The following is a 27,709-nucleotide window of genomic DNA, read 5'->3' as shown; positions in this document are numbered from 1 at the left end:
TAATCTTACAAACGGTAAAATTAATACTCACGTTTTATTAACATGAAAATTATTAGATTAATACAGATAATTATTGTTTTCTGTTTCCTTGTTCACAAAATAAAAAAACATGTCGAACAATATCTTAGAAATAAATTTTTGTATTCGTACACAGTTTCCAGTTCAGAGAAGTTTTTTAGATTTTATAAAATCATTACAAATATCGTACGGTTTTATTAGGAATGGAAGGAAGGTTTCGGGCGAAGATCAACAGGAAGGAGAACAGAGATGCAGTTGGTGCATCATGTCCTCGATTCGCGCTACTTGAAACCGTACGCGCGTGACCTACAGCAACCATATGAACCCTTCTGAAACGTTTAGCGCAAGTGGGAGGAACGGTTCCCTCCTGAAAGATCATTTATCTTTTAACAAGGCTGTTCTAACAAGTGTACGGTTCTTTGCGAGAGCTTTCCTCTTCGCATCGACGCGTTTCGCGATAAGTACGTCATTTTTAGCTTCCATTCGTTTACGTTAAGACAGTGATGCATTTATTATACGTAGTATAATCCATTAAATTTACTTATTTACATGCTGTCTCATGCTAATGCAAAAGTTTTATTTAGTTACATTTTCGGTCTGCTTGTTTATTTACATTTTTAGTGTGTTCTCTTACATTTATGGATTGCATAAATATTTTTTAATACAATTTCTGTAATCAGTGGAATCAATTAATTTCATACGAACAATCATTTATCGAAATAATAAAAAAAAGTTTAAAAAAGACGCCTGCAAGTCGAATAAACGTCGAATCTCGCGTCGAGGCGGGTTGCATACCGCTAGGAGCCAGAAAGAGAGTAATCGCGTGATTAATTAGCAAAGTTACTTTTATTGTTTAACTATATTCTAAACACGCAGACATGGCATACGTACAATGAATAAAAACTGGCAGTGTGTGTGAGAAAATTTTCATCACTCTAAATACTGCCTTTCCCCGTAACTTGCTTGATTTATATCAAAAGTGATAATGAGTATCTATGGTTTACATTTCATCTAACGAGGAAACATGGGAAAATCTTTCTTCTCATAAGAATATTTTAATGCTACATTTATTTAACGATACGCTTTCTCCTGGTCGCACGATCTCTCGGTGTGTACATTTATTCGTTACCTCATCTTCAATACCATATACGAATGGAATTAAAACATTGTGATCAAAGTGATCACCCAATGTGTTTGCTCAGAGATTTTATCACGCTTAAAATATTAAAAAATACAAAGCTTCTCCGTTTATCTCCAGTGAAGACGAATTCGAGGTAGTTGTTTTCTCTACTCTCAACGTGTCGCGGCGTAACGTCTATTCACATTCCTGTGATAACAGGAACGACTGCCCCAGTTCCCTTATCTCCAACATATATTTTCATTCACAAATATTCCAATTTTTTAACAAATTCTTGCCCACCGCGTATACCTCAAATCTCTTAACAAAACGCGAAGTATCTTCAACAAATCTCGTCGTAACCGTGCTCAGAGCCAGGCACGACGTAATTAGGATCGCAGACAGTGTCTTTGACAGCCTGCTTAACATTAGCCTTGAACACCCTATAGTTAATCTTGCTACTATCGATACTCCCATAAAGGTACATGGCTAACTTATTAGAAATGAGCCAAATATTTTGATCGTATTCATGATCAACCTTGATGTCATTGGGGAAGACCAAGGACAAATTACTAGTCCCTATAACTCCAAGATTCTGTGGAATATATTCCTTCCTGGTGTCCCAACACCAAACAGAGTCTCTGGTCACCATATTGAAAAACATTACTCCGTTTCTATCGATCACGGAACCGGAAGAATGACCGTAGTCTTTGGCTCTAGGTCTACCAATCGGCATAAAAAGTTCCGTATTCTCTTCGGCTGTCTTTTTATCAGAGAGAATAGACGTCGAAACGGCGAATTCCCGAAAGCTGGACATAGGATGGAAGAACAAGGTTCTATCGTCGTGAATATCCACTGGACTCAGCGCTATCCCGAAAATTCCATCCGTCCATTGGAATTTTATACCATGGAGTTCGTATTTGGCAGCTAAAGGATCAGGATAGAAGAAGTGATGCTGGATTCTGAAAGAGGAGTCCTTGAAGAAGTCGTAGACCAATAATCCATAGCGGAACACGTCCGAAGCGTAAGCTACCGCCAAATCACAATTCTCGTTTCTGATGTCCACCACGATGTTCGAGTACAACGAATCTTCCTTTACTTGGTCACTCGGTATAATGTATTTTCTGAGAAGGGTATCTGTCGTTAGATCGAAGATAAAGATGGCCGGAGGACAGGCTGATTTGCCTCCTTTCGCGATGTCTATTTTGCCCGAGTCTAGGACCCACAAACGGTCGCATTCATCCACTTGCACTCTAAAGACGGAAGTCAGTCCATCGCAGTTACCTGGTAATAAAATAACGTTTGCTAATATTCACGTTAAGAGTCGTATATTGTGCGACAGCATTGTAACGTAACGATATTTAACGATACGATTCTATCGATATCAAAGCTCTCTGCATGGTAAATGCTTTCTAGTGAGCCATTACACATACAGAATCCGGCCGAATAACATATAAAAACGGACACCGCGTGATTCCTTGTGAAAAAATAAGAAAAATATGTAGAATAAAATTTGTTCATTCTCGGCTTAGTTTTCGAGAAAATTGAATTTGAAAGCTTAGCAAATATATATGGCCAATAGCGGACTAAATAATCGACAGAAGGTCACTCTACGTGTGAAAAGAAGTTAGTCAAAAATGTAGAGCAAAATTTCTTCGCAAGACGCTTTGTTTCCGAGAAAAATTAATTTGAAAATTTATCATACGCATGTATTATATACGTGTTATTCGGATCTCGCACGTATTCAAGTACGCTAACCTGGTCGATGCCATCCCCAGTCTGGATAAGGTCTCAATTTGGGACTTTTCGTCTTGGAAGATTTGGGCACGGTAGCCAACGTAACCGGAATACCGTCTTTCCACTTTGGAAGAGTAATGAAAACCTTGTCTCTCCAAATTTCCAGTCCTAGCGGTAAGTTGTTCTCCGCGATGAAATCTCCGTCGTAAATAGCCGAATCACGAGCCTCGACGCTGTCGTAAGTATAGTCGATCGTGGACCACGCGTAAACCTGTCGAATTATTTGGAAATTTTAGCCGAAACGTGTTTATTTATTTGCTGGCTGGATACTTTGTGAAACTTACCAATTCCATAGCAGGTCCAACATAATCGTCTTCGATTTGCCCTCGTCCGGAATCGTAATTAAATCCATGAGATTCCAGTTGATTCACCGAATGTGGATCCGTCCTAAGTAGATTTCTTTCTGGTAGTCTGGAGCGAAGCCTTTTCTCGAAAGATTTCGAGAAATATTCCCTCGAGTCCGGCGTCGAACCATAAAGATGATTGTTGTATTCTGGAGTCGTGGGCAATTTCTCCAGCGAATTCTCTTCGAGTTTTGGCGAGTCACAGTTTATGTGACCAGGAAGCTCATCGTGGCTCGATATCAGGGTTTTGTAGTTCCTCAAAGACTAGAGTATTCGATAATTAGTAGCAGAATTCGTGGAAATTATACCGTGTAGCAACTATAGTAAGTACTATGTTATATAAATTTACTCTTAAAGTTACCAATAATTAAGATGGAAAATTATAATCATCAACTCGGTGTTATTATCCTGAAATCCATTCGAGGATGAACTTGGATTACTCTCATTCGGAATTACTTTAGTGTCTCTTACAAGAGATAATTGTATGTTATTAAATTACATCAGAGGGAAAGTTTTCGTACCGAGCGAAAGCCCGAAGGCACGCTTCTTTGGCTAATGGTTCCAAGATCGCGTGAAAGCGCGTTGCTTGCAGGCTGGACCGCGATCTCCTGGAGACCGAGCAGGCACATGGACAGCAGCCACGGCATCACGTTCGCCATGCCTGAAAAGAAAGGAGATTCCGATACATGCGAGGGAATTATGACCTTCGTTAGCCGATTTCTCAACCAAGTTCACGTTGACCCGGTTATCGCGATCGAGCGTAACCGTTTTGCCCCGAGCGACGTGAATTTGATAATCGTTATGCAATGGCTATTGGATAATAAATGAACAGGAGGTAGCAATACGTGGAAAGATCGATGATATAATCTATTTCTGATGACAGTCGTGAGATCGAGATTTCAATTTTTTACGCTAATCAATACCATTATAACGGAATTTACGTAGTCTCTGAATTATTTTTGCGACGATACGGGTTTAAAAAAATGATCTCGAAAAATATAAATCTGAAAGAGAAAAAGAAGACTGGGATCGTCTTAAAGTTTGCATTGAACTTTTTCGTTTGAATGTCATAGACATTTATTTGACATTTGAGGAAACAAAGGCAAGCGAATAAAAGTTCGATCGATGATAAAGAATTCATAACGGTATTTTCAACCAAATTGGATCTGCGAAAGTCACCGGAGGATAGAAGGCGAGTTACGGCTGCAATGGTGCCCTATACCTGGCGATATCGTGACAAGCTTCCACAGTTATCGCTACTTTCCTATCGATACCTCTCTACGGTATAGTTTCTTGGCCAGGTTTACGACCCTAATAATGTCTTTGCAAGCGAGATTCGAATCAAACGATTATTCTCGATGGATAAATTTATAGCCTTCCTTTTAGTTTTTCAGTAAAATATAAAATCTTTAAAAACCTCACACTCAAAGAAATTGAAATGTTACATTAAAATAGAACTTTACAGGACATTTCATTTTGCTATTTCATTCCATGTACTTTGTTATTCGTGCTTTACCGTTTCGTTTAATCGTTTCATTTAAATACACGATGCGTGTGAATATAAAACTTGTGAACAAGATATTTACGCCACTGTAATGTATTATCCAGCAACAAGATAAGCATCTTTTCTCAAGCCGCGTTAATTATAATACAATAATTGCTGTACAAATTTACTACAGCTAGTAGAATATTTAAGAAATGTAAAAAATTGATTGAAGAAATTGAAAGGAATCTCATTGAGTATGATGATCATTCGTGATGGAAACTTGTGAATGAAAATCGAGTTTGGTATTAAGTACACCAAAATACGCATGTTGGAGTTGCATCACCGGTTGTGAGAGACCGTAGTATATAACATGCAATTAACACGAGCACGTTCGCGTCAGCCAGGAAGACGGCGGATTTAAAAGGAAAGCGAACGCGCTCGTAAATCCAAGATGATTTTGCAGTTTAACAACTTTCAAGGTGACGAGAGCCGCTTGACTAGACTTTCCCTCGAGAAAATAATGAAAAACGATCCACTGGAAATGGAATAGAAAAACAATTTTAGTCTCTAATATCAATTTCTTTGGCGCAAAGGAAAATCATCTAATTTTTCACTCTACGTAAAATGTCACAGTGTGTCCTCTCCTCGTTGAATTTAACAAACAAAACAATTGCAATTTAGCAAACAAATTCGGAGCAAAAAAGAGCATTTGACTAAAAAAAAAAATTAACTTCGAAACGTCGTCACTTCACATGTAAAAAAGTTATGTTCGTCGCATAATACCATCCTCTATCGGTCCTTACGAGATATACACCTAACCGAATTATTCAGAACTTTTTTATTCTAGAATTTATTCATTTTATTATTCAGAATTATTCTAACTTTACTATTCACCTGTTTGCAACGCGATAAGTTTCATCCAGCATCCAACGACACGTATCTCATCACCGCGAAAGTGAAGCGCGGGGCATAGCCAATAAATTCCAATGATATTGCACGCTTCACCGCTATAAACTGACGATATGGAATATGACGAAGGAAGGCTTGCGAAATAATTGAACTCACGGTGTGGGTTCTATCCTTTCGATCAAAGTACCTGCAAGATTCCTCGGAAGTACGAAGAGCGATCTTCAAGGTGACCCACTGACTCTCAGTCTTCCTTGGCCACGGTAATTAATCAGAACGATCGATGTATCGTCGATCGATACTCGAGTTGATCGTAGAAACTGTAAGCAAGAAACTGCAGCTGGACTTTTGCAAGAAGGATCGAGAACAACGCGCGACAGATGACGGTCAAATGAAGATGTTCGCTCGGGATGAGAGCGTGGATGTTACCCGACTGCCATATTCACTATCCGGGTCATAAGTGTGTCTAGGTGTACTACGAAAGGAGAGAATGGCGAATCCCTTCTCTCGAAGAAGATTTTCCCTCTCGTCGGAGGCACCGCGGAATAGGTCATTGGCGGCGAGTTCATGAGAGCTCGTTTCGTGCTCGTGAAACGAAGAAAAAGAGAGCCGCCCACACCCGCAACTATGTCATATCACGCGAAAATGTTTTAACGATCGGTAACACGAGCTACGTACCATGCGGAACTCGTTAACCCGTTTTAATTGCATTCTTCCTTGACGCCTGGAGATCGAGTCTATCGTTATCGTTATAAATCGTTTCACACGTAGGAAATTTATCTGATAAATATAACGCGTAGATATAGGAATGTTGTTCGTAACAGTTAACGAGAAAACGACAGAAATTTCGTTCGAGAAATACTGATAATTAACGGTCGAAATAAATGGGCTCTATGGCGAAACCGATCGAAGACAATAATTGCGGCGATAGGTGACATTTTAGCGTACTTGAGCGTGCACTTAATTGCTCACGGTCTAATACTATAGTGGAAGCTATTACCGACGACGATTGCAAATAAGTCGATGATTAGTTTGATGAATAGTTAGAAGACAATTTTGTTCGATAGCTTCTCCCGTGGCGGTATTTTTTACATCGTACTATGTTCTTTGATGTAGCTGCAATCCGATCCGTGTGTTCCTATCGTTGGAAAATTTCAGTTTAAAGCGATTCCAGTCTAAACAATCGCAATTTAAAATAAGAAACGATAGACAACGGCTACGATTAATGAGTATGTTAACTGATTTAATTAAACGAACGAGATTGTTGTTATTGTTTCTTCGTGTCGTAAATCATGTTGGCCAAGTGTTTATCGATTAAGTAACTGTACCTGTACTTTCAGGAACATGAATTCTGGCTCTGCCATAACGTTTCTCGCAATCTAGCTCAGCAACAAACTCGCTACTTGCCCCGATGCTCGATATTCCGAACGAGTTTTGAAGCAATCGTTCGAAGTTACGAAACGGGGGGATTCGTTGGGCCGAATGCATCGGAGCATCGTTACGCCAGCATTAATCTCGTGAGAACTCTTTGGTTTCTTCGATCGAAGTAGATACGAATCATGAAGAAGGAGGAGAAGAAGAAGAAGAAGAGGACAAAGAAGAAGAGGGAGCAGGAGAAAGAGGGACAGGAGAGACAGAGATAAATTGAACGCGCGAATGATTGAAATTCCGCGGAGATTGTCAGCCATTCAAGGCAAAAGCATTTCACACTTGTTTAACGATCGCTTGGAAAAAGTATGCGTTCGAGGGACTGCGTTTATATGGACGCGATAGATTCTTCTTGGGTCCTCGCTGCTTCTGTGAATTGATCGATAACTTCAAAATTCTAATGCAAATTTTAATGGCTCGCCACGCTCGAGTACCTAACGATCGGATAATTCGAGCATGTTCGACATTGTCTCGTAGCAGGTTGGCGCACACGTCGCGTCGTTCGATTGTCGAAAGCGAGGAAAATCGCATTGCGCAATGACAAATTGCGATAGTCGCTGCCACGTCGAAGCGGTGAAAAACGACCGAACAATCGCACGTGTATATAGGTTTTCCCGGAAAGTAATTTGTTTTACGAGGTAATGCTACTTTTACGAGGACACACCGGCCGAACGCCAGCATTGTTCTTACGCGGCGGAACTTTGTTTAATTTTACGTCGTTATGGCGCGCGGTCTTATTCGACTTATATTTTGAGTATTTTTTTTTTAATTAAAATGAATCGCAAATTTTCATTGGAATATTCCATACCGACGTTTCGATTTCACACGAATCCACTGTTTTACGTATTCTTGCATATCATACGCAATCTCTACATTTTTATACCTTTGTTATCCGCAGTCTAACGTGTCAAAATATTTTTAACCTCATACTATTATCTTCATCGTTAATATTACTGCTACGTTTGTTACACCACATCGCTCGTTGCTATTTTTACAATCATTGGTAATACGTATCACTATTTCTTCGTTCTTCTAAATATACTCTCATACGATGTTTCGCAATTAGAAGAAAGTTCATACTACAAACGCTTGATGCTGTAGTCGCAAACCGACGTTCAAACTTGCCTATGCCAGATGTGTCACGTAGTTTAGGTAACTTCTGACCGAAACAGCCATGGTAGTACTTGGAGTTAGGGGTGTCCCAGCTGTAACCGAAAGAATGAGTCGGAGAGACGTAGGCATAGCTGTTGGATTGTTTGATAAGGTTGGTCGACGTCCATGAATTCTTCGACCAACCGCGTGTTCCAACTTCCGATTCGATACTTCTCCTTTTTCTCGTCATGGCATGTCTGCAAAAAAGATGGACGAGAGATCACCTGTACGTCTCAATTAAGTGGCGCAATTGGGTCATCGAGAAAGCGTCGTGGAAAAACGTGGACCGCAATATAATAGGCTGCCATTCAAGGCGCTACATACTATTTCGTAATAGCTGCGGCCACTCGACTACGAATTTTTCTTGTTTTGCTGTGTAAAACTATTTGTACGATGATAACATTTTTGAACGAGTCAGTTTCTGTATTAATTTCAGGTGTTGGAATAATATCTTTCTAATCCTTCTATAATATTCTAATACGACAATGTTTCAATTTAATTTATCGATTGGAAACGTTTTGCTAAGTCGGCGAGTATTCACTGAAAAATATCTTTGACAAATGTCAGGCTTTTATCTTGTACCTTCTGGTTGTGGAAGTGCATTAAACTTTTAAGGTTCTTTCTCGGCAGCTGCGAGAGAAATATTCGCTGTTTACTCAGCAGTTTCACAATACAAGCCGAAAAAAGCGAATTATTTAAACACAAAAAGAAAAGTACACGTTTCCCCACAGCCCACGCTAAAAACCGTTTACTTTAATCTCAAATGCTGTCGCAAGAATCACGCTACTTGCCTACTTAAAAGAAGAATATACGCGAGTTAAAACTTGTTAACGTGAAATTTGTAACAGCCTTGTTATGTGTACGTATTATGTAATATGTTATATTGCAATGAATAAACATTGATCTTACGAAGGTACTTACATCGAACGTATTCGTTACATTTATAACGCGAAATTTGAACCAATGTTAATATTTTCGCGTCAACGAAACGACATTTAACGCGCTTGCTTAACAAACGTGTGAACAAGCCGGAAGACGAAGTATCAGCACGGAACGCAAGTGCATCGAGAGAAAGATGCATGCTCGCGCATGTAAATTAGACGCAATTAAATATCGATACGCTTTCCCTTTTTACCATGCACATCCTGCCTTCGGCATATTGTAAATTTCACTCGTATTCGTTAAAATATTACCGAGAGATGTGTCGAACGAATCGTTCGCGTTTCAAGAATAAAAGAAGGAAGCGGAAGGAAGCTCCTTCCTCCAACTTGATGCTATCCAAACACGCATATCTAGCGATTCGTCTCGATCGTATAAAAGTCAAGCTCATGGTCGAACCGACTGAAAAGCCGCAGAAACAAATGATCCACATTATCCGAAACGCTACCTATCTCGTTCCAATGACTCGTTCGACAAGTGGCGCGAGACAAATGCCGCGAATTAAGAGTAAACACTGCTTTTCACCGGATAATGTACTTTCGGTTTCGCCAACTATTTCCTGTCTATATCCAGGAATTCTCTCTCTCTCTCGGCGAATACGAATATCGACTATCGAAGAGGAACAACACGGTTAAACGTATTGCTACAATGGATACATTACCTGGTGAACTAACGTCCAGGCGAATACATCAGAACGAACAAAATATATCTATGTCCTTGTAGGAAACTGCGTTGATTTTCAAATGACTAATTTTCGTCGACTTACCTGATTATGTATCTTCTCTGTATAGTCACAATCGTAGAAACGTGTAGAAAGATGCTCTCTTCCTTTAGAAATTGCTTAATTTTGTTTGGTTCGATGGAATACAGAACATCGTATCATAATAAATTACAAGAACATGCTATTACGGATTTATGAGGAAGAAAGTTTCCAAGCCTTTTTATTCATTTAAATTCGCGAGATACTTGAGAACGGTATGGTAGAAAATATACGCCGAGACGTAGATTTTTCTTCTTTCGAGGTGCCACTTCTTACGATTGTTCGAGTTTCTCAGATGTAATTGGTACACAGAACGATGCACAGAACCGCACCGCTCGAGATTATTTAATCGCGCGTACTGACACTCGAGGACCGATGGACAGACTGAAATTGGATCGTACGGTTCGGCCGAACCGAGAAAGCAGAAAGCAATGTTTTTCTACTTCTACAACCGCCGCTTTTCGTTCTCGTCGTTTTCTTTTTATATAAACATAATAATGCATCTAATAAAATTTTCAACTGATAACAACCGCGTTAAACGCAGATAGTTACTTCATCGAATAATTATTGTAACGTTTACGTTACGTCATACTTCATTTTTATACTGATTATAATTATCGGGGGGAACATCGAAATATTTTTGATAATATCAATGAAATTTAATTTAAAACGAGTTGTGTAATATTCTCTGTTCGCTATTACTTTCATTTGTTTTTTGAATTCTAATTGAATTACGAAGTGAATTAAAAGTTAAATTTGAACTGTACGGGAAAGTTAATATGGATGAATAAGCTTCTGGAATACATACACCTTGAAATTTTATCGAACCATCGCGAATAGAAATTTCAAAAACTTTGTTCGCGTTCAATCGTTCTGAACGCTTCGAATTTAATTAATTATCGAATAATAGAGTGAATGTGAAAATAATGGGCGGTCTATCTTACATTAGTAGCGTTTATCTTTTCGATAACTCGTTTCGAATTTAAATTTATTTATTTATCACGAAAACATAATATAAATAATCGTAGATTCGAAAAGCGTATTTTATAAAGTAATGTCTCTAATATCATCGCCTTTTTCTATTTTCCGATTTACGGATTCGATCTGCTGTAACCTTTGGACGATTTAACTTACCAACTATCGTAACAAATTGACAAACTGTTGGTCGAAGAATCAAGTAAAATACAAAAGAACATACTGATGGAGTCATTAAGAAAACCTGTTTCTTATGTAGCCGTCTAGAGCTCACGCGAGTCATCGCCATTTATAGTACTTATCGTGTTCCATAATCTATAATTTTTGTTTATCCACTTTAACAATGTACTGTGATAATTTACATAAGACCAACCTCGATCTAAGAAACGTCAAAAAGTTACGTCATTTCTGCCATCTTAAGAACGATTGATTTCTTAGGAAGCCCTACGGTCAGTTCGGGGAGAATTACTCAACATGCAACAGGTTTTTCATACAGAAAGGAGAGTTTCTGTTTTATTGCGTAAGTGTTTTAAATTGATCGATTTAATTAAAAGAAAAGTAAAGCGACGACGATCAAAATGTAGGTATTCAGAAACAATCGTCGAAAGAAAAGGACATTCTGATCGCATAATTAGACTTTAAGGTTCGATTATCTCTAGGCAATAAACCTTTTCTTCTTTTCCTTCCCTTTTCTCCTTCTTTGTATTTCCCTTCATTTTTCCTTGCCTACTTCGTTTCTCGGTTTGTAAATGTAAAATGCTGTATTTGCGCTCGCAGTAGAAATAAACTCTTAAAAGCTACACTGAAACTAAGACAATAAAGTCGAAAAATATCACACCAATATTATCACACGAAGTATATTATGTATTTCATTATTTTATCCGACCTACGATATAACCGAGTTTCGAGTAATATTTATTTCATACGGAGAACAGGATTTTAATAGATTTATCAATAGATCACAGAACGTCGAATAATTGACAGCGAGTGCCCCTTATCAATCTTCCCACATCTCCTTTCAAAATTCGGAAGTTCACGTCATCGTAATCTAAGGTCCCCGTTGCTATTCTTTGATATTTGTTGGTCAATGCCCACAACTCTTCTCTTCCATCGCAATCCTTCACTTTAAGACCGCTGGTGAATTGGAGTGTCTGTCTATTCCTAGCGACTAGCCTCTACAATTGCAAAATTGCGTTAATTTCTCTAATTTTGCTTCTTAACAAATATAGCGAGCAATATAATCGAAAGGAGAAGATTAAAAATGTCTATACGTGACTACTCACGATATTCTCCCTCTCAAGCGGACGAAATTCGTTCCAGCAACCAATCGACGTGTCACTCACGAGTCCAAAGAAAACAGCTCCGCTTCTCGATACCGCTTTAGCGCTCGATTGAGTCCATAGAATATCTTCGGCCCTGAACATCATGGATGAAACATGGATAATCGTTTATGAAATTTTTAACTCGTAAGTTAATAAAATGCTTCGATAATTCTCAATTTTCTTCCCGTCCATTTTGTCCAGCAGTTACAACTCTGGCGAAATTTAATTTTAACGAATAACGCGAAACCAATCAAAGATATGTATATAAATTCTCATGAGTGAATGTATTTTAATCTTCAAACGTTTCATTCGTCAGAACGATAATTCGCCAGAGCCATAAAGACGTAAAGATAGAGTTCGTTACGTTTTTAGCTCTATCACGCACTATATCCTTACATCGTGGCCAGGACACGCATCCACGTGTTAACCACAACGTAACGCGTCAACGAACGCTATTTATCAATATATATTTACACTTGATACTGCACTTGATCGCCCTGAAGCTGCGTCAGCTGGTACGTGTTAACGTAGTCCAAATTATGAGAAGACATAGGACTGAAATGAAGATTGTCCGTCAAGGAGGATATAGCCATCCCCACGATACCGTCTTGTAATTGAAAGCTTGTCCCCTCGATCGTGTAATTTACATATCTGGGATCAAAGTTGAACGCGTTCGAAGTTAGTCGCCGAAATGAACTGCCGTCGTAAACGATTAAACCATAGCCATCTGCATCCCCTATGTACACCTGTAGCATCAACAAGTATATTTCACTAATTCCAGTAGAGTTACAGATGTGCGATCAAGATTTTTCTTAACCCTGACAGATGAGACATGGAAGAAGACTCACGTAAATTCTGTCGCAATTACGATCAAAAGTTTGAACCGCTGGAGTTACTAATAATCCCTGACCAGATGTCGAGTTTATCGCGATGTTCTCTGGTATTTCAACTCGTTGCAGCAACTTAGCGGTTGTTAGGTCGAAGACAACGAGCTTGGCAGGACACACGTGATTATCTCCGATAACACCCGTGTCTAAGACCCACAGTCTGTCGCATCTGTCGATCTGATAGAAATATGATAGTAAATATTATACGATAGCGAATTTATCTTCCATCGCACGAGTTCCTGCCCATTTATCCAACTACAAACTTCTACTATTCGGACGAAGAGTCGCTACTAGCGGAAAGAAATTATTATACGGCTTCTAGTCCGATGTGTTCAGATAAATAGAGTTTTGTCGAAATTATAGAGAAATTTTGATTTACCGAAACTCTGTAAACGCTTATAATGTTAGAACAATTTTCAGTGCTTGTCCAGTTCCAATTGGGGTACGGTGTCAGAAGAGGGCCACCAGGTCCACGTCTATCAGATATGACGTTCAAAGACGAAGGCACGCCTTCGTCCCTTATCACCGTGACAAATATTAGATCTTTAATGAAGAGTGCGAAGAATATTTAATTAACTGTTTTCAGCGAGGAGAAATAATATAGTAACTGATACTTTACTGTGCCATCGATCCACGTCTATGGGATTCACTGTCGTATAATTGTATTCTCCAGAACTAATGGCAGCTTGCCTTCTTTCTTCACTACCGAAATCAAAGTCAATATATCTCCATTCGTAAACCACACGCATCGCATTTTCCAAGTTCCTCGCAAATGGATCATAAGATTTTATCCAGAAAGTAGAGCCTTGACAGATGATACCAAGGAACACGACCAACAACCATGACGTTAACATGGTTCTGAAGAATAATTTGTCTCGTCAGATAGGATGAAAATCACAAATGGAATATGCAGATAGAGACAATAGCACCTGCGCGAAATTGTTACAGTGGAAATGCAATATGCGTGAAAGGATTCTAACAAGGAAATGCGAAATTATGGCCAATGTTCGGCCAATAAATACAAGTGCTAACGGCCTTCTATATTTCAGACAGATAAGATAATAAGCATTGTTCTATATTTAAGGCCTATGTTTCCTGTAACTTGGACACATTTTAAGATATTAAATGGCAGGTAATGATTTAATGATCAGTAATTGTAGATAATTCTTGGTGAATGAGTGGATCCCTGATGAAACAGGGCAACATGTTCTATACCGTTGACACAGCTTTTCATACGTATTTAGTGAAAATTTCACGCAATTGTTGCAATTATATTGCAATAAAAAGTTTCAAATTATAGCAGATCTTCACGACGATCTAAAATCAAGTCAATCACTTACTCTTTGAAGCACAAACGTAAATGGAGAAGGAAAGATTAAGAATTGGAACTCGTAGAAGCTTTCGGCTCAATCACATGGAAAGAAATACTTTAGATAAAAATAATTATATGACTACACGTAAATGTTTTTCCAATAATAATTTCCTGTAGATAGATTAGTTAAAAGTAGATAAAAGAATGCAATTTTTTTAACACAATTAGTCCTGCAGCTCAGTATTGCGCAATGTCAGGGTTAATATATTATGGCACAGAAATATAATAGACTTATTATAGCTTTTGGAAGTGTAATTACGTAAAGTATCTAGGAAAATTCCTCGTCAAATAGTTTACTGGAAAATACGACCTTAAAATTTCTTACGATATGTGAATTTTTCGTATTCGATACGAAGAAACGCTTAGGTTACAGTTTCTGTATGTTACGCAATAAAGTTCAATAAATCATGAAGTCAAATTGTTAATACTCTTTTCCACTTTCGCTTTTATTCTTTTCGTTTCAAATAGGACGTTCTCCATGGTGTACGTATTTATTGCTATTGTGAAACATTCTTTGATTAATGTGTATAATACATATGATATCAGTATCTAGACATATTTATTACTTATTTATTAATCGTTTGTTGGAGAGAGTCGTTACTTTTGTCTTACATAAGAATTTCAATTTGGGGAAGAAGGGTAAATACATTCGATGTATAACGTTCACATTTTTTATTACAATACTGGAGCCTGTACAAACAGAGAATGTGTTTCGTAATTGCGCGATCAAATAAGTCGATATTAATAAATAACATATCCTAATAAATCTATATTAATAATTAACGCGATTACACAAATTTCTATTACAAATCTAACTTACGGAGTTATCGTTTTTTCAATTTCATATTGCCTATCTTAAAATAGGCTCGCGACACTCCAGAAACCTCTACAGCACCACGAACAGCAACAAAAGTTCGTATTTAAACTCAACCTTCCTTCCAAAATCGTGACTTTTGTCCGCTGACTAATACCACAAATCCTTCTTTACAATTCCGTTCGTCATTTATCGTGGTCTGAATATTTCAAAATCATGCGACTGACATTAGAATCTTTCGTTTCTGATCCACGAGGAATACGCGTCCATGGATCTGATAGCGAAAGGACGCCACGGACGATAACGACGATGATAGTAATTTTCGAAGTGGTTTTGGGCATAATACGATTCCAAACGATCGTTCCTAAAAAATGGTCTATTGGCGAAGGTCGAGAACCGCCATGATGGCCAGAGGCTCCGATGATAATAGTTGGAGAACTGCTCGCGGTGCCACGACTCTCATTGCCCATGAAAACGTCCTCCTAGGGAAGAGACATCGCATTTCGTGCCACGAACTAATTCTTCCACGAAACCAGCTTGGATCCTGAAATTGGTTTCGTTCGAGTGCAAAGTACCGCTCATGTATCTCTGGAAAGACACCGACAGGACCCATAGTTCTTGTTTACCCTTCTTCGATGTTATGATCTGAAAGAGACCATCGATCAATGTTGGAATTCGTGTTACGTGATCAGGAATATTTAGACTTAGTAATGGATTTTCCGAATAGATCTTTCTAGGAAATTTCCTCAATACGTTAAAAAACAATGTTCCATTGATACATCACGTTTCTTGGCGTGTTACTAAATGCTTCTGTAAAGCATTGACGGAATAATTATACGAATTCTACATAAACACTTCGAACAATGCGAAACAATCTAACGAGGAAAGCTACGAAGGCGAATTGAAACATGCCGGATGCTTTGTTTATACCTTCAAACCAGAGGGAAACTGCAACGTCTCCGGGTTTCTGACGATTATCTCGTTATTCTTTCCTCCAAACTGAGGATAATGCTTGCTGTTCCAGCATCCAATCGCTAGATCAGACAACAGTCCATAGAAAAGAACTCCGTCATGATTCATAGCCTCGGCTACAGACTGCGAAGACCTCTCATGTTCAAACGGCACGAACGACCTTGCAGCGGCTTCGGGGTTCTCATGGAAAAGTGTGTAATTCCTGGATTCGAACGAACAATCGTTTTTAAAAGTACCGCTTTGTAACTATGTAATTTTGTAACGACTTTGTAACTGTCGTGTGTACGCGACAGCCACTCGAGACTTGACAGTTTGGGAGAAAATATTCATCGACGGCCTAGCTGGTTTAATCGAAGGTACACTCGTCCGATGATCCAAGCCGTTGATGACTCAACCGAAAGATCCAAGCTCGAATCTCACTCCAGCAACCCGATCGACCGAATATATTTCTCCCTGCACGCGTAAGCTCGTTTAAACCGCGACAAGACAGTGAGCAATGCCGGAACAATTATAAATTGACTATCATAAATTAACAATCATAGAGAATTCACCTGATTACAGAGGTGGGTACCCAGGATTCCACTTTGCTGGCCAACGAATGGAAATAAAGAATTCTATCGCCGTTGTGAATCGGTCCCAATGCGAGGCCAAGGATCCCGTCCATCAGGTCAAACGTGTCACCTTTGATGTTGAATGTGCCATACGGCGGATAAGGGTAAAACAGGTTGTTGCTGATCTTCCAGGATCTTGAATTACGAAAATCGTAGACGATTAACGCGAATCCTGTCACGTCGGCGATATAGGCGAACGTGTCCTTGCAGTTGTTCGTTGTGTCCCGGACGTCAACGGCCACCGTGACGAACAGAGAATCTTCATTTTTGAACTGGTGCTCGGGAAATCTGTACAGCGTGATCAGTTTATTGTCACGCAGAGAAAACACGTGCAGCTTCGGCGGACATACTTGTTTGCTCCCTAGCTTTCCGGTGTCGAGAACCCACAATCGGTCGCATTTATCTATCTGAATGGCAAATGATTGAGTATTTTTTAGTGACTGAACTAAATTTCCCAACATCAAGAATTTATAGAATTTTCTTGCTCGGTAAGGAATTTCCTTTTATTCAAGGTCGAGGTTAATAATTTAATAACTTGTTTATCAGGGTGCGTCATTGGAAATAGATAGATTCGGCTTAACGATTGCATTAGGAAAACGGAACAAAATATTCCAGTAGTGGACTACGTAGAAAAATAGGTCGTTGATAAGTTTATCAGTTGTTTACATACGAAATGCAATGCATGAGTAAACGTAGGCATTTTCTTGAGTATTATTCATACTTCGTCGAAGAATGTGCAAATATGTAAGTAACAATATGAAAGTAACAATACAAAATATTTAAAACAGTAGTCTTTCAAGTTGCAAATATCTGAATGTCGGAAACAGTGTTTCGTACGATTGAAAACCTCGATCGTACCTGCATTCTGTAAACGCTGATTATCGAAGCGCAGTTTCCTGCGTCGTTGTAATTCCAATTTGGATATGGTGCGATTAGGGTATTTCCATCGAGCGATACCTCATCGGTGACATAACCCAAAGTTAAAGGTACGCCATTCTGAAACCTTGGAATGGCGATGAACACCGTCGATTTGAACTCTTGAAACAATAACAAAATATATCATTCGCAAGATCGTGGAAAATTCTTTTCAGGTAAGATTGATGTTCTTAACTGGAAAAATATTTCGAACTAGAAGATATTACGTCTTTTTTATTACCTCCGTTGTAAACATCGACGTCGATAGGTAACGGCGAACCGGGTATAAAATTTCCACTTTTAATAGCCGCCAATCTAGCTTGTTCGCTTGGAAATACAAAATCTAACGATTTCCAGGAGTAGATGATCTTCAATTTTTCAAGAGCCCGCAAATTGACGATCGTCAAAAGCAGCAGAATCCACGTGTAAAGCTGCCTCATCTCCTGAAAAATAACGAAATCATTGCCGATTAAACGTTGACAGTGATTTATTCGCAAGTAATTCCACGCTATGTTATCGAGAAAATCAATTTTTCGGTTTCATTTTATAAGATATTCTTCGTAATTGCATATGATTAGAGGCATCAACGTGATTTACCATTTCTAAGAAAGACTTTATACCTCTCAATCATCCGGAATCTTAATTTCCAATCGATTACAAAATATCGACCTACGTTTATCTTTCTTAAGATACCTGAATAAATAGGTGTATTCTGTCATAAAAAAAATATGAATACTCAAACATTGCGCTGAGAGAGCTACTTTACGGCAACAGAGGTGAAAATATTTAGTCATACGATTGTACTTAAAAAGGAGGCTGTGAACAATGTGAGATTAAAACTTCGATAACATTTATTGCGTTACATAAATACGCGATGTTTATGGCATCTTCGGAACTATCATCGAAAGGCACGTACAGAAATAAAAGAGATTAGGATTGCGCATACGAAAATCTGTCTAATCTACTTTACACAGTCTTAGCATCATACTGATTCGATTATTTCTTAATAGAGCAGAGAAAACGATTATAGCTGTTAAAAAGCCTACGATAACAGAGTACATGTTAAAACTCACCACAAGATTGTAAAAACGTAGCAAAACGTCGCGTACACTAGCTCACTATCAATTCTTAAGGCGATCTGTAGGTCGATCCAAAATTTCGTTGTACCAAATTGTTCAGGAAAATTCTGTCCCTCTTGCTCGTTCTCTCATGAAATTAATTTCTTCTTGGTGTCACCTGACTCTTTCTCCCGCGCAACTTTCACCGTTACGGACAAGACATTAACAAAAGCTGTTAACAGCGCAATGGCACCGACTTGGATTCGTGCGACCGAAAGTGTCGAAATTCGCTTCTCAACGATTTTCCAAATTTTTTTCGGGAGAATCAGTATCAATGACGTTGACGCACTTTGATAGTGGATATAATGTTCTGGTATCTTTCAAAATAACATTAACGCTGTCGACGATGTTTACACCGGCACTTTAATGATACGAGTATCAGCGTAGGGTAATGCACAAATTAAAATTATTCCGAGATCAACGACCATGCGAACGATCACTTAGTTTGATTAATTTTCGTTGGAATTTCAAGAATTCTTGTTTAATGCGAATACTTGAGGCGTAATGGATATTATATAAAACCGTCACGAATATTGTCTAGCTTTGTAGAAGAAACAACGAATCTACCTTAAATGCAATCAGTTCATTGATAACAAAATAAGACAGAGCGGAACGTAGCACATAGCGTCACCGCGTTCGATCACCGACTGAACAGACAGATGCTCGTGGAGCAACGATTCTGTTGCCAATAAAGTCTCTTCACAAAGATCGAGTGAGTTGAGCTCCTTCGAATGTCGTGATCTCTTTGGTCACGGTCACATGGCAGGACCACAAGCTCGGAGAATTTCACTTGGCTATTTAATTATCAGCCAGTTAAATACATTCGAAAGAAGTTAACGCGTGGGAAAATCCCAATATATTCAGAGAGACAATTAATGAGTGTGATAAATTTGAACGGTGACAAGATGTCCCGAGGAAATTAATCTAAGATTTTACGTAAATATAATTGATTGTTTCTTTTTCTTAGATCGTCATCTTAGGGAAAAGTCGAGATCGTTAGTTGAACGTAAATTTTTCGACACACTGAATTAGGTTTTTGTCGGCCAGCCAAGTACCGACACTGTAAATTAGTTGCGAAATAGGAATTGCGTATTCTCTGTTTTTAGAGCGAAATTCTTGCGAGATCGCTACATTCTTTTAAAACTGAGCTTGATACAAATGAATGAGTAGAAAATGAATTAATCGAGATCGATCGTTTGATTGTTGAACAATTAAACGATAATTATATACTTTCTTGCACTGGAATTAACAAATTTTGCAGGGAATGGAATTGAAGAGTTTCGTTTCTCAGGGTCTTCTACATTTTTCCAATACATCACGTATTGTCACGTATTTTAATATCAACAGAATGAACTTAACAACACGCACATAATACGAATATGTTACTGGCATATTTGTACTAATATTTTCCTTGTTCCCTTGTTCAATTACGAGATAACGAACCTATTACATTTTCTAAATGTCAATAAACTGTCAATAACCCAGTAATGGATTTCGACTTTTTCCAGTTCTCGTTTAATATCGATGTGTGACGGACGTCGCAATAAATACATATCTCTTCGGTTATACATAGATAATTCATGGATTATGTAATAAGTATGTGCAGCTGTCTCCATAGTTGTTTAATAGAATTTTTATCTGTGACGTTGTATACATAAACGGCAGCAATTTTCCCTTTTTCTGAAAACCCCGAACGATGTAAATGACGATTGCGACAATATCAATTGTGTAATTGCGTTTACGCATACAGAATTTTATTTAATAGATAAATATAATCATTGCGAGTTTGTAATTATATCGATTGTTCGTTAATTTCTAAAGATCCCATTCAGTCGGGACATCTTTTTTTGAACATTTCCTGTTTCTAAAATTTTCGTTCTCTTATTTGTTATAACTTTTTTCTTATTAATTATAACTTAAATATACATTCGCACTGAGTTTACCAAGTTCGAAATAATTCATCGATTTTTGATAATTTATACAGAATTTTATATTCACGGTATTTTTAATAATTTACAGCCTGTATTTCACCTTGGTATTTCACAGTGAAAAAATGACATTTGGATATATGGGATATAAAAGGAGCTGTACGAGTTAAGAAAACATTCCACGCCTTAAACAAAATACTTTTCCTGGAATTTTATCTGCTGTATTGGAACGTGATGTGATTCACTGTATAAATAACGTCCGAATGATGGTAGGATTAAACAGCGTTAGTCTTTAATGAATAAATAACGGTACAAAATACTTCTGTTTCTATATATAACATAATACTCGGTTCTACAAATTACTGATACGTTCCTAATACTCGTCAATGAACACCTACGTTGAAATTGCTTAAAAATAACATTCGCTACTCTCTGTTTTACAAATGTTTATCCGTAAAATATAAATGTTTATCCATGTTTATAGTACATGTTTTACAAAATTGTCATTCTACTCTACAGACGCTAAGATGTCAACGATAAACATTTTTCCTTCTTTTCTAACGAGATTCCTTGCTAAAAGAAATTTATGAAGCTTCTTCGATTTCTCTTGTTCGAAGGTAATGGGATTACCCATATACATCTAGATTATTCTAAGTCTAATCTTAGGGAAGTTTCAGAAAATTTCCTATTAGACGTACGTAGGTACGTCGAAGACGCATCCGATTCTTCGACACTTGTTCTTCCTTTTAGAATCCTATTGTGTTGTTGTAGAAATGCGACGGAAAGTCGGAAAGTAAGTAGGTTCGAGTAAAAGAATCGAGGATCGGATGTTTCAGCGGACGCTGTATAGGCATCAGCCTCATTATTCGAATGTTGATGTCGCGTGCATTCACCTCTCGCCTGAAGAACTTTTGGAATCTGCTGGTCATTAACCAAAAGTTGCCACTATCGCGCTCCGCCCATCGAATTTCAGCGACGAACTGCAGCTTCTCCGGACTGTAAGCTAAGATCCTGAGGAAAATTCGATCGATACGAATAAAAAGACAGATCATGGCAAAAAGTGGAATCTTTTAAAAAATTCTCTGACGTTTGAAATCTAGTCGGAAGATAAAAATACATGGTACAGGCTTCCTCCTGCAGGATCTTCTACCGTTTAAAAATTCGCGTGAAACTCTAAATATGTATGTTTTCAACCTGATTCGACTCGATAAAAAGCTATATAAATAGCCTACAAAAAGAATAACTTGTTAAGAAATCGTTCAAATATCGAAGAATTTTTTAGTTTGATAATTATTTGTAAAGCGAACGAGGCTACGAAGAACAAATATGTATCGTCATTCTTACCATTGTTAAGTGATCTTCATTTAAATATAACACAAGGTTATCTTGAATAACACAAGCTAGAATGATAATAACATGTACCTCTGTTGGTTACTTTGTGGTTGCCAGGCGGCAATGGCTGTTTCGGTAAGTGGAGAGAAAAGGATCGTGTCGTCTCGTGGATCAACGGCCAGAGCAAGACCTTGACTAGACTTTTTACCCACTAAGGTCACCGGTAGCTGTTCACCAAATGCTGGTGGACCCGCCTGAAGTGCAGTGGTTGGTACACTGAACAGACGATCGGTCGCTAGAGGTTGATAGTAAACCGTTCCAAGTCTGGCAGAAAATGCGAGTCCAACGACACCGTCCATCAATTCGAACGTATCGCTGCCAATCTGTATAAAATACGTTTATCCGTTTACGATTTAAATAATATCTATATGATATATAAGAAAACTGTGGTCTTAGATATTGATACAATGTGTGTTTTCAAAAGTTGAAGAAAAACCGTATTTTCATTATCAAAAGTTTCTCCGATACTACGAAAAATATCTAATCCTGAAGAGGTCAAAGTGATTTATACTTGAAAATGAATTGGAGATTTTGTTAAATTTTTTCAGGATTATCATATTATTGTCTCTTTTTTCTTTTTGTTTTATCTATAGAATATTGTTGGCTGTTCACTTCTTATAAATTTCCAGAACGCGTAAAGCAGTCACCTTAGCGTGAAATTTCTTGCCGTTTCTTAGATAGTAAAATACTCGACGCAGAAAAGTAAAATCGTGGCGAGCATTACGAAGTTGGACTCGGCTCCGGCTGCGTAACTATTCATCGCGATCGGAAGCCGCATAACCGTAGGAACTCACCGCGGAAGAATTTTACAACTCGATTTATTCGCCACGCGTACAATCCTTTAATCTTGTGTTAGTTACGAGTTGAATGTACGTAACGCATTCGTTCGTAATACACTTAATTAGTACTACGATATATTTAATGATCCATGTTGACCATATTGCTGTTGACCATACGCTGTTGGGCATACGCTGTTGGTCATGCGCTGTTGGCCATACGCTGTTGACCATACTTCAGAGAGGAAGAAAAGAATGTTTTGAACGAATCTATAATCTTCTTACCCTGTAAGTCGAGAATTCTGGATGTGGATACATGGTTGCGTGCACCACACGCCAGCTCCTGTCCGTGGCACCATCGAATACCAATAGACCTTGAGACAAAGAGTAACAGTAACACTACAGCATCTAAATAAAAGTAAAATGAAATAAATAATTAGAAATTTTTACTTACCAGGTCCTGCAGTGTCAGATATATAAAGGAACACGTCGTCGCAGGTAGTTGCCGCGGTATCATCGATAATCAGATTCGTCATCAACGTGTTTGGTCTTAACACCTGAAGAGGGAAAGTTGACTTTTTAAAAGAATCTAACTTTAACAATCTCGTAAATTCGCTATATTCATAAATTTTCCTATCAGTCAACTTGATTTCCTTATCAATCAACTGTTCGAAAGATACGTTCAAGACTCACCTCTCGTGGAAACGTGAACTGTCGCACCAACTGATTGGTTTTCACATCGAATACCATTATTTTCGGAGGACAAACCGGTCTGAAGTCATCAATTGACGTTATTACGCCGCTATCTATGGTCCATAGTCGATTACATCTGTCTAGTTTGGTCCTGTACACGGAGATCAGCTTGGAGCAGTTCAGATCGCCTTTTCCAGCGCTGTGCCAGTCCCAAGAGGGGTAAGCTTGAAGTTGCGGGCTACTTTCTAGCGGAAGATTCCTCGGGATGTAATTCAAGGTCGCCGGGACGCCTGCTCGTAATCTTGGGACGCTTATAAAGATTTTGTCCCACGCAATCTCTATTCCAGTAGGTACTACATTCTCTGGACGATACTGATTGAGAAATTCTTGGTCGTACGGAAGTGCAAAGTCTAGCAACGGCCATTGAGCTATAGTTTCGAGGACTTCTGCGGTGGTTGAGGCGCAGGCGAGTCCTGCTAAGAGGATCAGTAGCTGCATTCTACAACAGAAGTGACTTAGAAGACTATGTAATTTATGTTGTTTGTGGCGATTTATCAGCGAGTACAGTAGATTCTGCATAATTCAGTGGAAAGCGTAGAAAATACACGAAATGGCTTAAATATCGAAAACCAAGGTTTCTTAGCATTTGAATGGTAGCTCTTGAAACGAAACGATGCATTTTTACGTCGCTTTAACGAGTCTTCGTCTCGAGTACCTTTATGGCAGACGATTTAACTCTATAAAACGATTTATATTGCCACTTAAACGAAATAAGGACGTAACTGTAATACGTATGTAAAGATACATAATATTTCAATGCAACTGGTTATTATTTGTGTTGCAATTGATGTCGTAAAAATATTTTTATTAAACCTTTATGCATGCTTGGAGTTGAGAAATTCTGATGGTGTGAAAGACACGAACGTACAAATTTTCGATTCCAAAGACCGATAGACATTCAAATAAGAACTGATCGATTAAACTTTGTATCGTGTACCGAAAAGACGTGCACGAGTAAGCTCGCCAACTAATTTTCCGCGTATTTTATAACAACCAACGGTCACAATGCACGCGACACAATGATGTTGATCGGACATGCTTTAGCAAGAACACGTATCACGCACCTATTGAACATTATCACGCGAATGTCTCACTCAACATTCGTATTGATTGTTGTCGTCTTAAATTAAAGATCGCATCGATCGAGCAATTATCTTCATAAAAGTTTCCATAAAGAAAAGAAAATTATGAAATTTGGAAATTTTTCTATGCATCATAGTTGGATAAAGTAACACGTGATATTACTTTGAGAAGAATTTTCCCACTTAGTCATCGAACTTGATCTTGAACTCATCGAATATCCGATTTCGATATTCAAGCATAAATTACATACTAGTCAATAGTTATGCAAACTCGCTAGACGTAGTTTTGCGTAATGCGATGATAAATTTTATAAACGTACGCAAACGTTTTACGTTTCTCATACGTAATGGTGCTTTCCATTTCAGAAAATTGTAGATGTTTGTTAAATAAAATGTTAAAAATTGTAAAATGTAAATATTAGAAATCTGAAAGATATTGCTAACAATACAATCGAACATTCAGTTTTATCAGTTTACAAAATTACGCATTATTTACATGAAATGTCATCAAACTTTAAAAATACCAATTTTTACTATCTACGCTGTTTCGGTAATTATTCATTATCAGAAAGATGCTCATTCATCTTGATATTCGATCTGAACGATGTTACAAACGAGAAGAACGAAAATGTTACAATTTTCCGAACTAACGGAGCATAAACCGGTGATTTCACGCGACCGAAAGTTATCGATTATTGAATTCCAACAAAGTCACGGTCTTAATTCTCCGCTCTGACAATTTTTTTATACGGTTCAAGTGCAACGGGTCTCGGATGTCATTAAACGTCGCGTTCGATCTTCAAACGTTACACAACTCGAATATTTCAAATATTTCCCGGAAAGTTACAAATTTATGCTCTAACGTATCAATCGTTTTCCGTAGCAATTTTCATCGATCAACGAAGATGTTTCGCGATCGAGCAAAAACATCCTCGCGTATCGTCGAGCTACGTCGAAAAGCTACTATCGGCCACATCACAGTATTCTGTTTCAAAGCTTTTTACCTATAACGATCTTTGTATTATATAATAATCCACGACACTTGAAATATTATTAAAATTTTAAAACTTTTTGTATTACGCACGTAATATATCCATAAGAATTTTCTAAGGGTTCGAGTAAGCTATTCGTAAGTCACCGTTCGTCACTGTCATTGCCAAAGATCGAACAAAATCAATAAAAATTATGTAAAAAACCAACCTTGTTCAGCCTAAAAATCGTGAAACTTGAAATAAGAAAATCCAAAGGAATTGAAAGAACAGACTCATCCAGTGAGGTCGTGCACCCAGCTCGAACTAGCTGCAAATCCGTTGAACGAGCGTGTACCAAGTCCCGCTGTCTGAACACCGACTGGTCTAATTTCCTTGCATCGACTAGGATCCTAGCGGTCCGAGTGACAGGAGGCAAGCTAACCACAGAAAATCGACACATTGTATAAGTATACATACGGTATACCAGTGAGGCGAATGATCCTTCGTGACATTCAGGGATACACTTTCGCGAAATGTGTTCGATAGACCAAGGTGGGTGTGTTTTCGACAAAGGTTACCATTGATCTTGCCACTGATCTTTAAAAGCTACTTTCGAATTTTCTCTGTAAATTAGTTACGCTAGTGTCCGGTAGAATTCAAGTGAACTTGAATTCTGGTAGATTAGATTTTTGAAAGTGGAATTTTGAAGTAAGATAAGGATGGGTCAAACAGGATTTGCTTTCTGTCTAACATTGAACACAGTGTTCTTTTTTTAGGTTTTCGAAACTTTCGAAAAATTTGAAATAATTCTGGAATATTTATGTTCGAAACCTTCTTCGATGAAAGTAAAGATTCGCAGAAAATAAATTGCACCAGCTATGGTTCAAAGTTCTGGTTGGATAATTTTCATTTCTTATACACCGTAGCTAGAATATTACGTTTATAAAATTCTAAAACCTCACGAACTTACGATTCTCTGGTATTAACGATTCAATGATATCGTTAAAATGTTTCAATGATACGGTATACTTGAGGGAATCATATGTTACGCGAGCAAAGGTTACGATTTGAGGGTTCAGGACTTTGAATCAGAGTGTATCCGATACGAATCGCTATAGTGGAGAAAGCGATTTACGGACAATACTACAAGGACTAACGTTCAGCATTCATGGTGACCAGCTACGTAAAACGCTCACATGGAACGCAGTATCCCAGCTGTAATACAAACGAGAGAATTACAAGTATTTCGTTTTGAACGCTTCGGATTCCATTTGTCCACTTGTATTATCTACTCGTTCTAACAAATAGCTCTAATAAATTTAGTTAACAGTTAACCATATTGGACACGTGTCGGCTCTATCGTCTATTACGAAAGTAATTTTTGTTCTTCACATTTCTCCAGGGTCAGATTGCTACATTTTTTTCGAACGAGCCAGCCAAAAACGTAGGTGTATCAAGAAGAGTGGGCGCGGTCTATAGTTCCGGGGACTTTCGATCGGGGTTACGTACCAAGGCCTTCCACATAACATTTACCACTAATGTAGCTCGTTCAATTGCCATTTTCTTGGCGCACCGGTGCGACTATATATCGGAGATACCGTACTTGATTTTAATCACGGCATTCATCGTTTCGTTCGCTCTTTAGCTATAGCCCAACGTGTACTTTAACGACAAATCGTGTAAGATGAATTCGATCGATTGGAATAGACCGTTTCACGGTATCAAATACAATAGAACAGTTTGCTTTGTCTCGAGAATAATTCTTGCCTTAAAATATAAATCTTCGTTTAATCACGCAAATAAGATTTATCGACATGCTTTGCAAATTTTACGTTCATTTTACGTGTATATAATTTTTTTATTTCATTCTATTC

At 38.1% G+C, this 27,709-nt stretch overlaps 4 protein-coding genes and 1 long non-coding RNA gene across 8 annotated transcripts; 1 reads left to right on the top strand and 4 right to left on the bottom strand.

Annotated features, from left to right (window-relative positions):
* Nucleotides 1–845: 845 nt before the first annotated feature.
* On the bottom strand, nucleotides 846–11,262 carry LOC122569777 (protein yellow-like). Of its 2 annotated transcripts, XM_043731362.1 has the most exons (6): nucleotides 9,954–11,262; nucleotides 8,222–8,445; nucleotides 3,798–3,937; nucleotides 3,217–3,540; nucleotides 2,894–3,143; nucleotides 846–2,419 (listed from the first exon to the last, which is right to left on the bottom strand). In XM_043731362.1, the coding sequence occupies exons 2-6, from the start codon at nucleotides 8,436–8,438 to the stop codon at nucleotides 1,479–1,481; spliced, it is 1,872 nt and encodes a 623-aa protein (XP_043587297.1). In that variant the 5' UTR covers nucleotides 8,439–8,445; nucleotides 9,954–11,262; the 3' UTR covers nucleotides 846–1,478. The 2 variants fall into 2 exon arrangements, with proteins under 2 accessions (XP_043587297.1, XP_043587298.1); XM_043731363.1 differs by lacking the exon at nucleotides 9,954–11,262 and having other exon boundaries at nucleotides 5,859–8,364.
* A 503-nt stretch (nucleotides 11,263–11,765) lies between these two features.
* Nucleotides 11,766–14,135, bottom strand: LOC122569781 (major royal jelly protein 1-like). The gene is made up of 6 exons (XM_043731368.1): nucleotides 13,751–14,135; nucleotides 13,511–13,674; nucleotides 13,093–13,308; nucleotides 12,719–12,990; nucleotides 12,206–12,338; nucleotides 11,766–12,097 (listed from the first exon to the last, which is right to left on the bottom strand). Exons 1-6 carry the CDS (start codon nucleotides 13,983–13,985, stop codon nucleotides 11,882–11,884), a joined length of 1,236 nt encoding a protein of 411 aa, XP_043587303.1. The 5' UTR covers nucleotides 13,986–14,135; the 3' UTR covers nucleotides 11,766–11,881.
* Nucleotides 14,136–15,160: 1,025 nt separating this feature from the next.
* Nucleotides 15,161–19,585, bottom strand: LOC122569780 (protein yellow-like). Its single transcript, XM_043731367.1, has 6 exons — nucleotides 18,889–19,585; nucleotides 18,057–18,258; nucleotides 17,759–17,937; nucleotides 16,841–17,307; nucleotides 16,248–16,491; nucleotides 15,161–15,962 (listed from the first exon to the last, which is right to left on the bottom strand). Exons 2-6 carry the CDS (start codon nucleotides 18,253–18,255, stop codon nucleotides 15,777–15,779), a joined length of 1,275 nt encoding a protein of 424 aa, XP_043587302.1. The 5' UTR covers nucleotides 18,256–18,258; nucleotides 18,889–19,585; the 3' UTR covers nucleotides 15,161–15,776.
* Nucleotides 19,048–26,220, bottom strand: LOC122569778 (protein yellow-like). Of its 3 annotated transcripts, none has more exons than XM_043731365.1 (6): nucleotides 26,065–26,220; nucleotides 23,723–24,221; nucleotides 23,484–23,586; nucleotides 23,315–23,403; nucleotides 22,284–22,576; nucleotides 19,048–21,872 (listed from the first exon to the last, which is right to left on the bottom strand). In XM_043731365.1, exons 2-6 carry the CDS (start codon nucleotides 24,218–24,220, stop codon nucleotides 21,608–21,610), a joined length of 1,248 nt encoding a protein of 415 aa, XP_043587300.1. In that variant the 5' UTR covers nucleotide 24,221; nucleotides 26,065–26,220; the 3' UTR covers nucleotides 19,048–21,607. The 3 variants fall into 3 exon arrangements, with proteins under 3 accessions (XP_043587300.1, XP_043587301.1, XP_043587299.1); XM_043731366.1 differs by lacking the exon at nucleotides 26,065–26,220 and adding an exon at nucleotides 24,596–26,051; XM_043731364.1 differs by lacking the exon at nucleotides 26,065–26,220 and having other exon boundaries at nucleotides 23,723–26,051.
* Nucleotides 22,561–24,211, top strand: LOC122569782. Its single transcript, XR_006317576.1, has 4 exons — nucleotides 22,561–23,416; nucleotides 23,487–23,635; nucleotides 23,706–23,941; nucleotides 24,070–24,211. It is a non-coding gene; the product is annotated as an uncharacterized LOC122569782 (long non-coding RNA).
* Nucleotides 26,221–27,709: the final 1,489 nt, after the last annotated feature.

The sequence above is a fragment of the Bombus pyrosoma genome, linkage group LG7 (genome assembly GCF_014825855.1).
Source record: "Bombus pyrosoma isolate SC7728 linkage group LG7, ASM1482585v1, whole genome shotgun sequence".
Classification (NCBI taxonomy): Eukaryota; Metazoa; Arthropoda; class Insecta; order Hymenoptera; family Apidae; genus Bombus; species Bombus pyrosoma.
The sequence above is the reverse complement of the archived record's forward strand: the minus strand, read 5'-3'. Positions and strand labels throughout refer to the sequence as shown.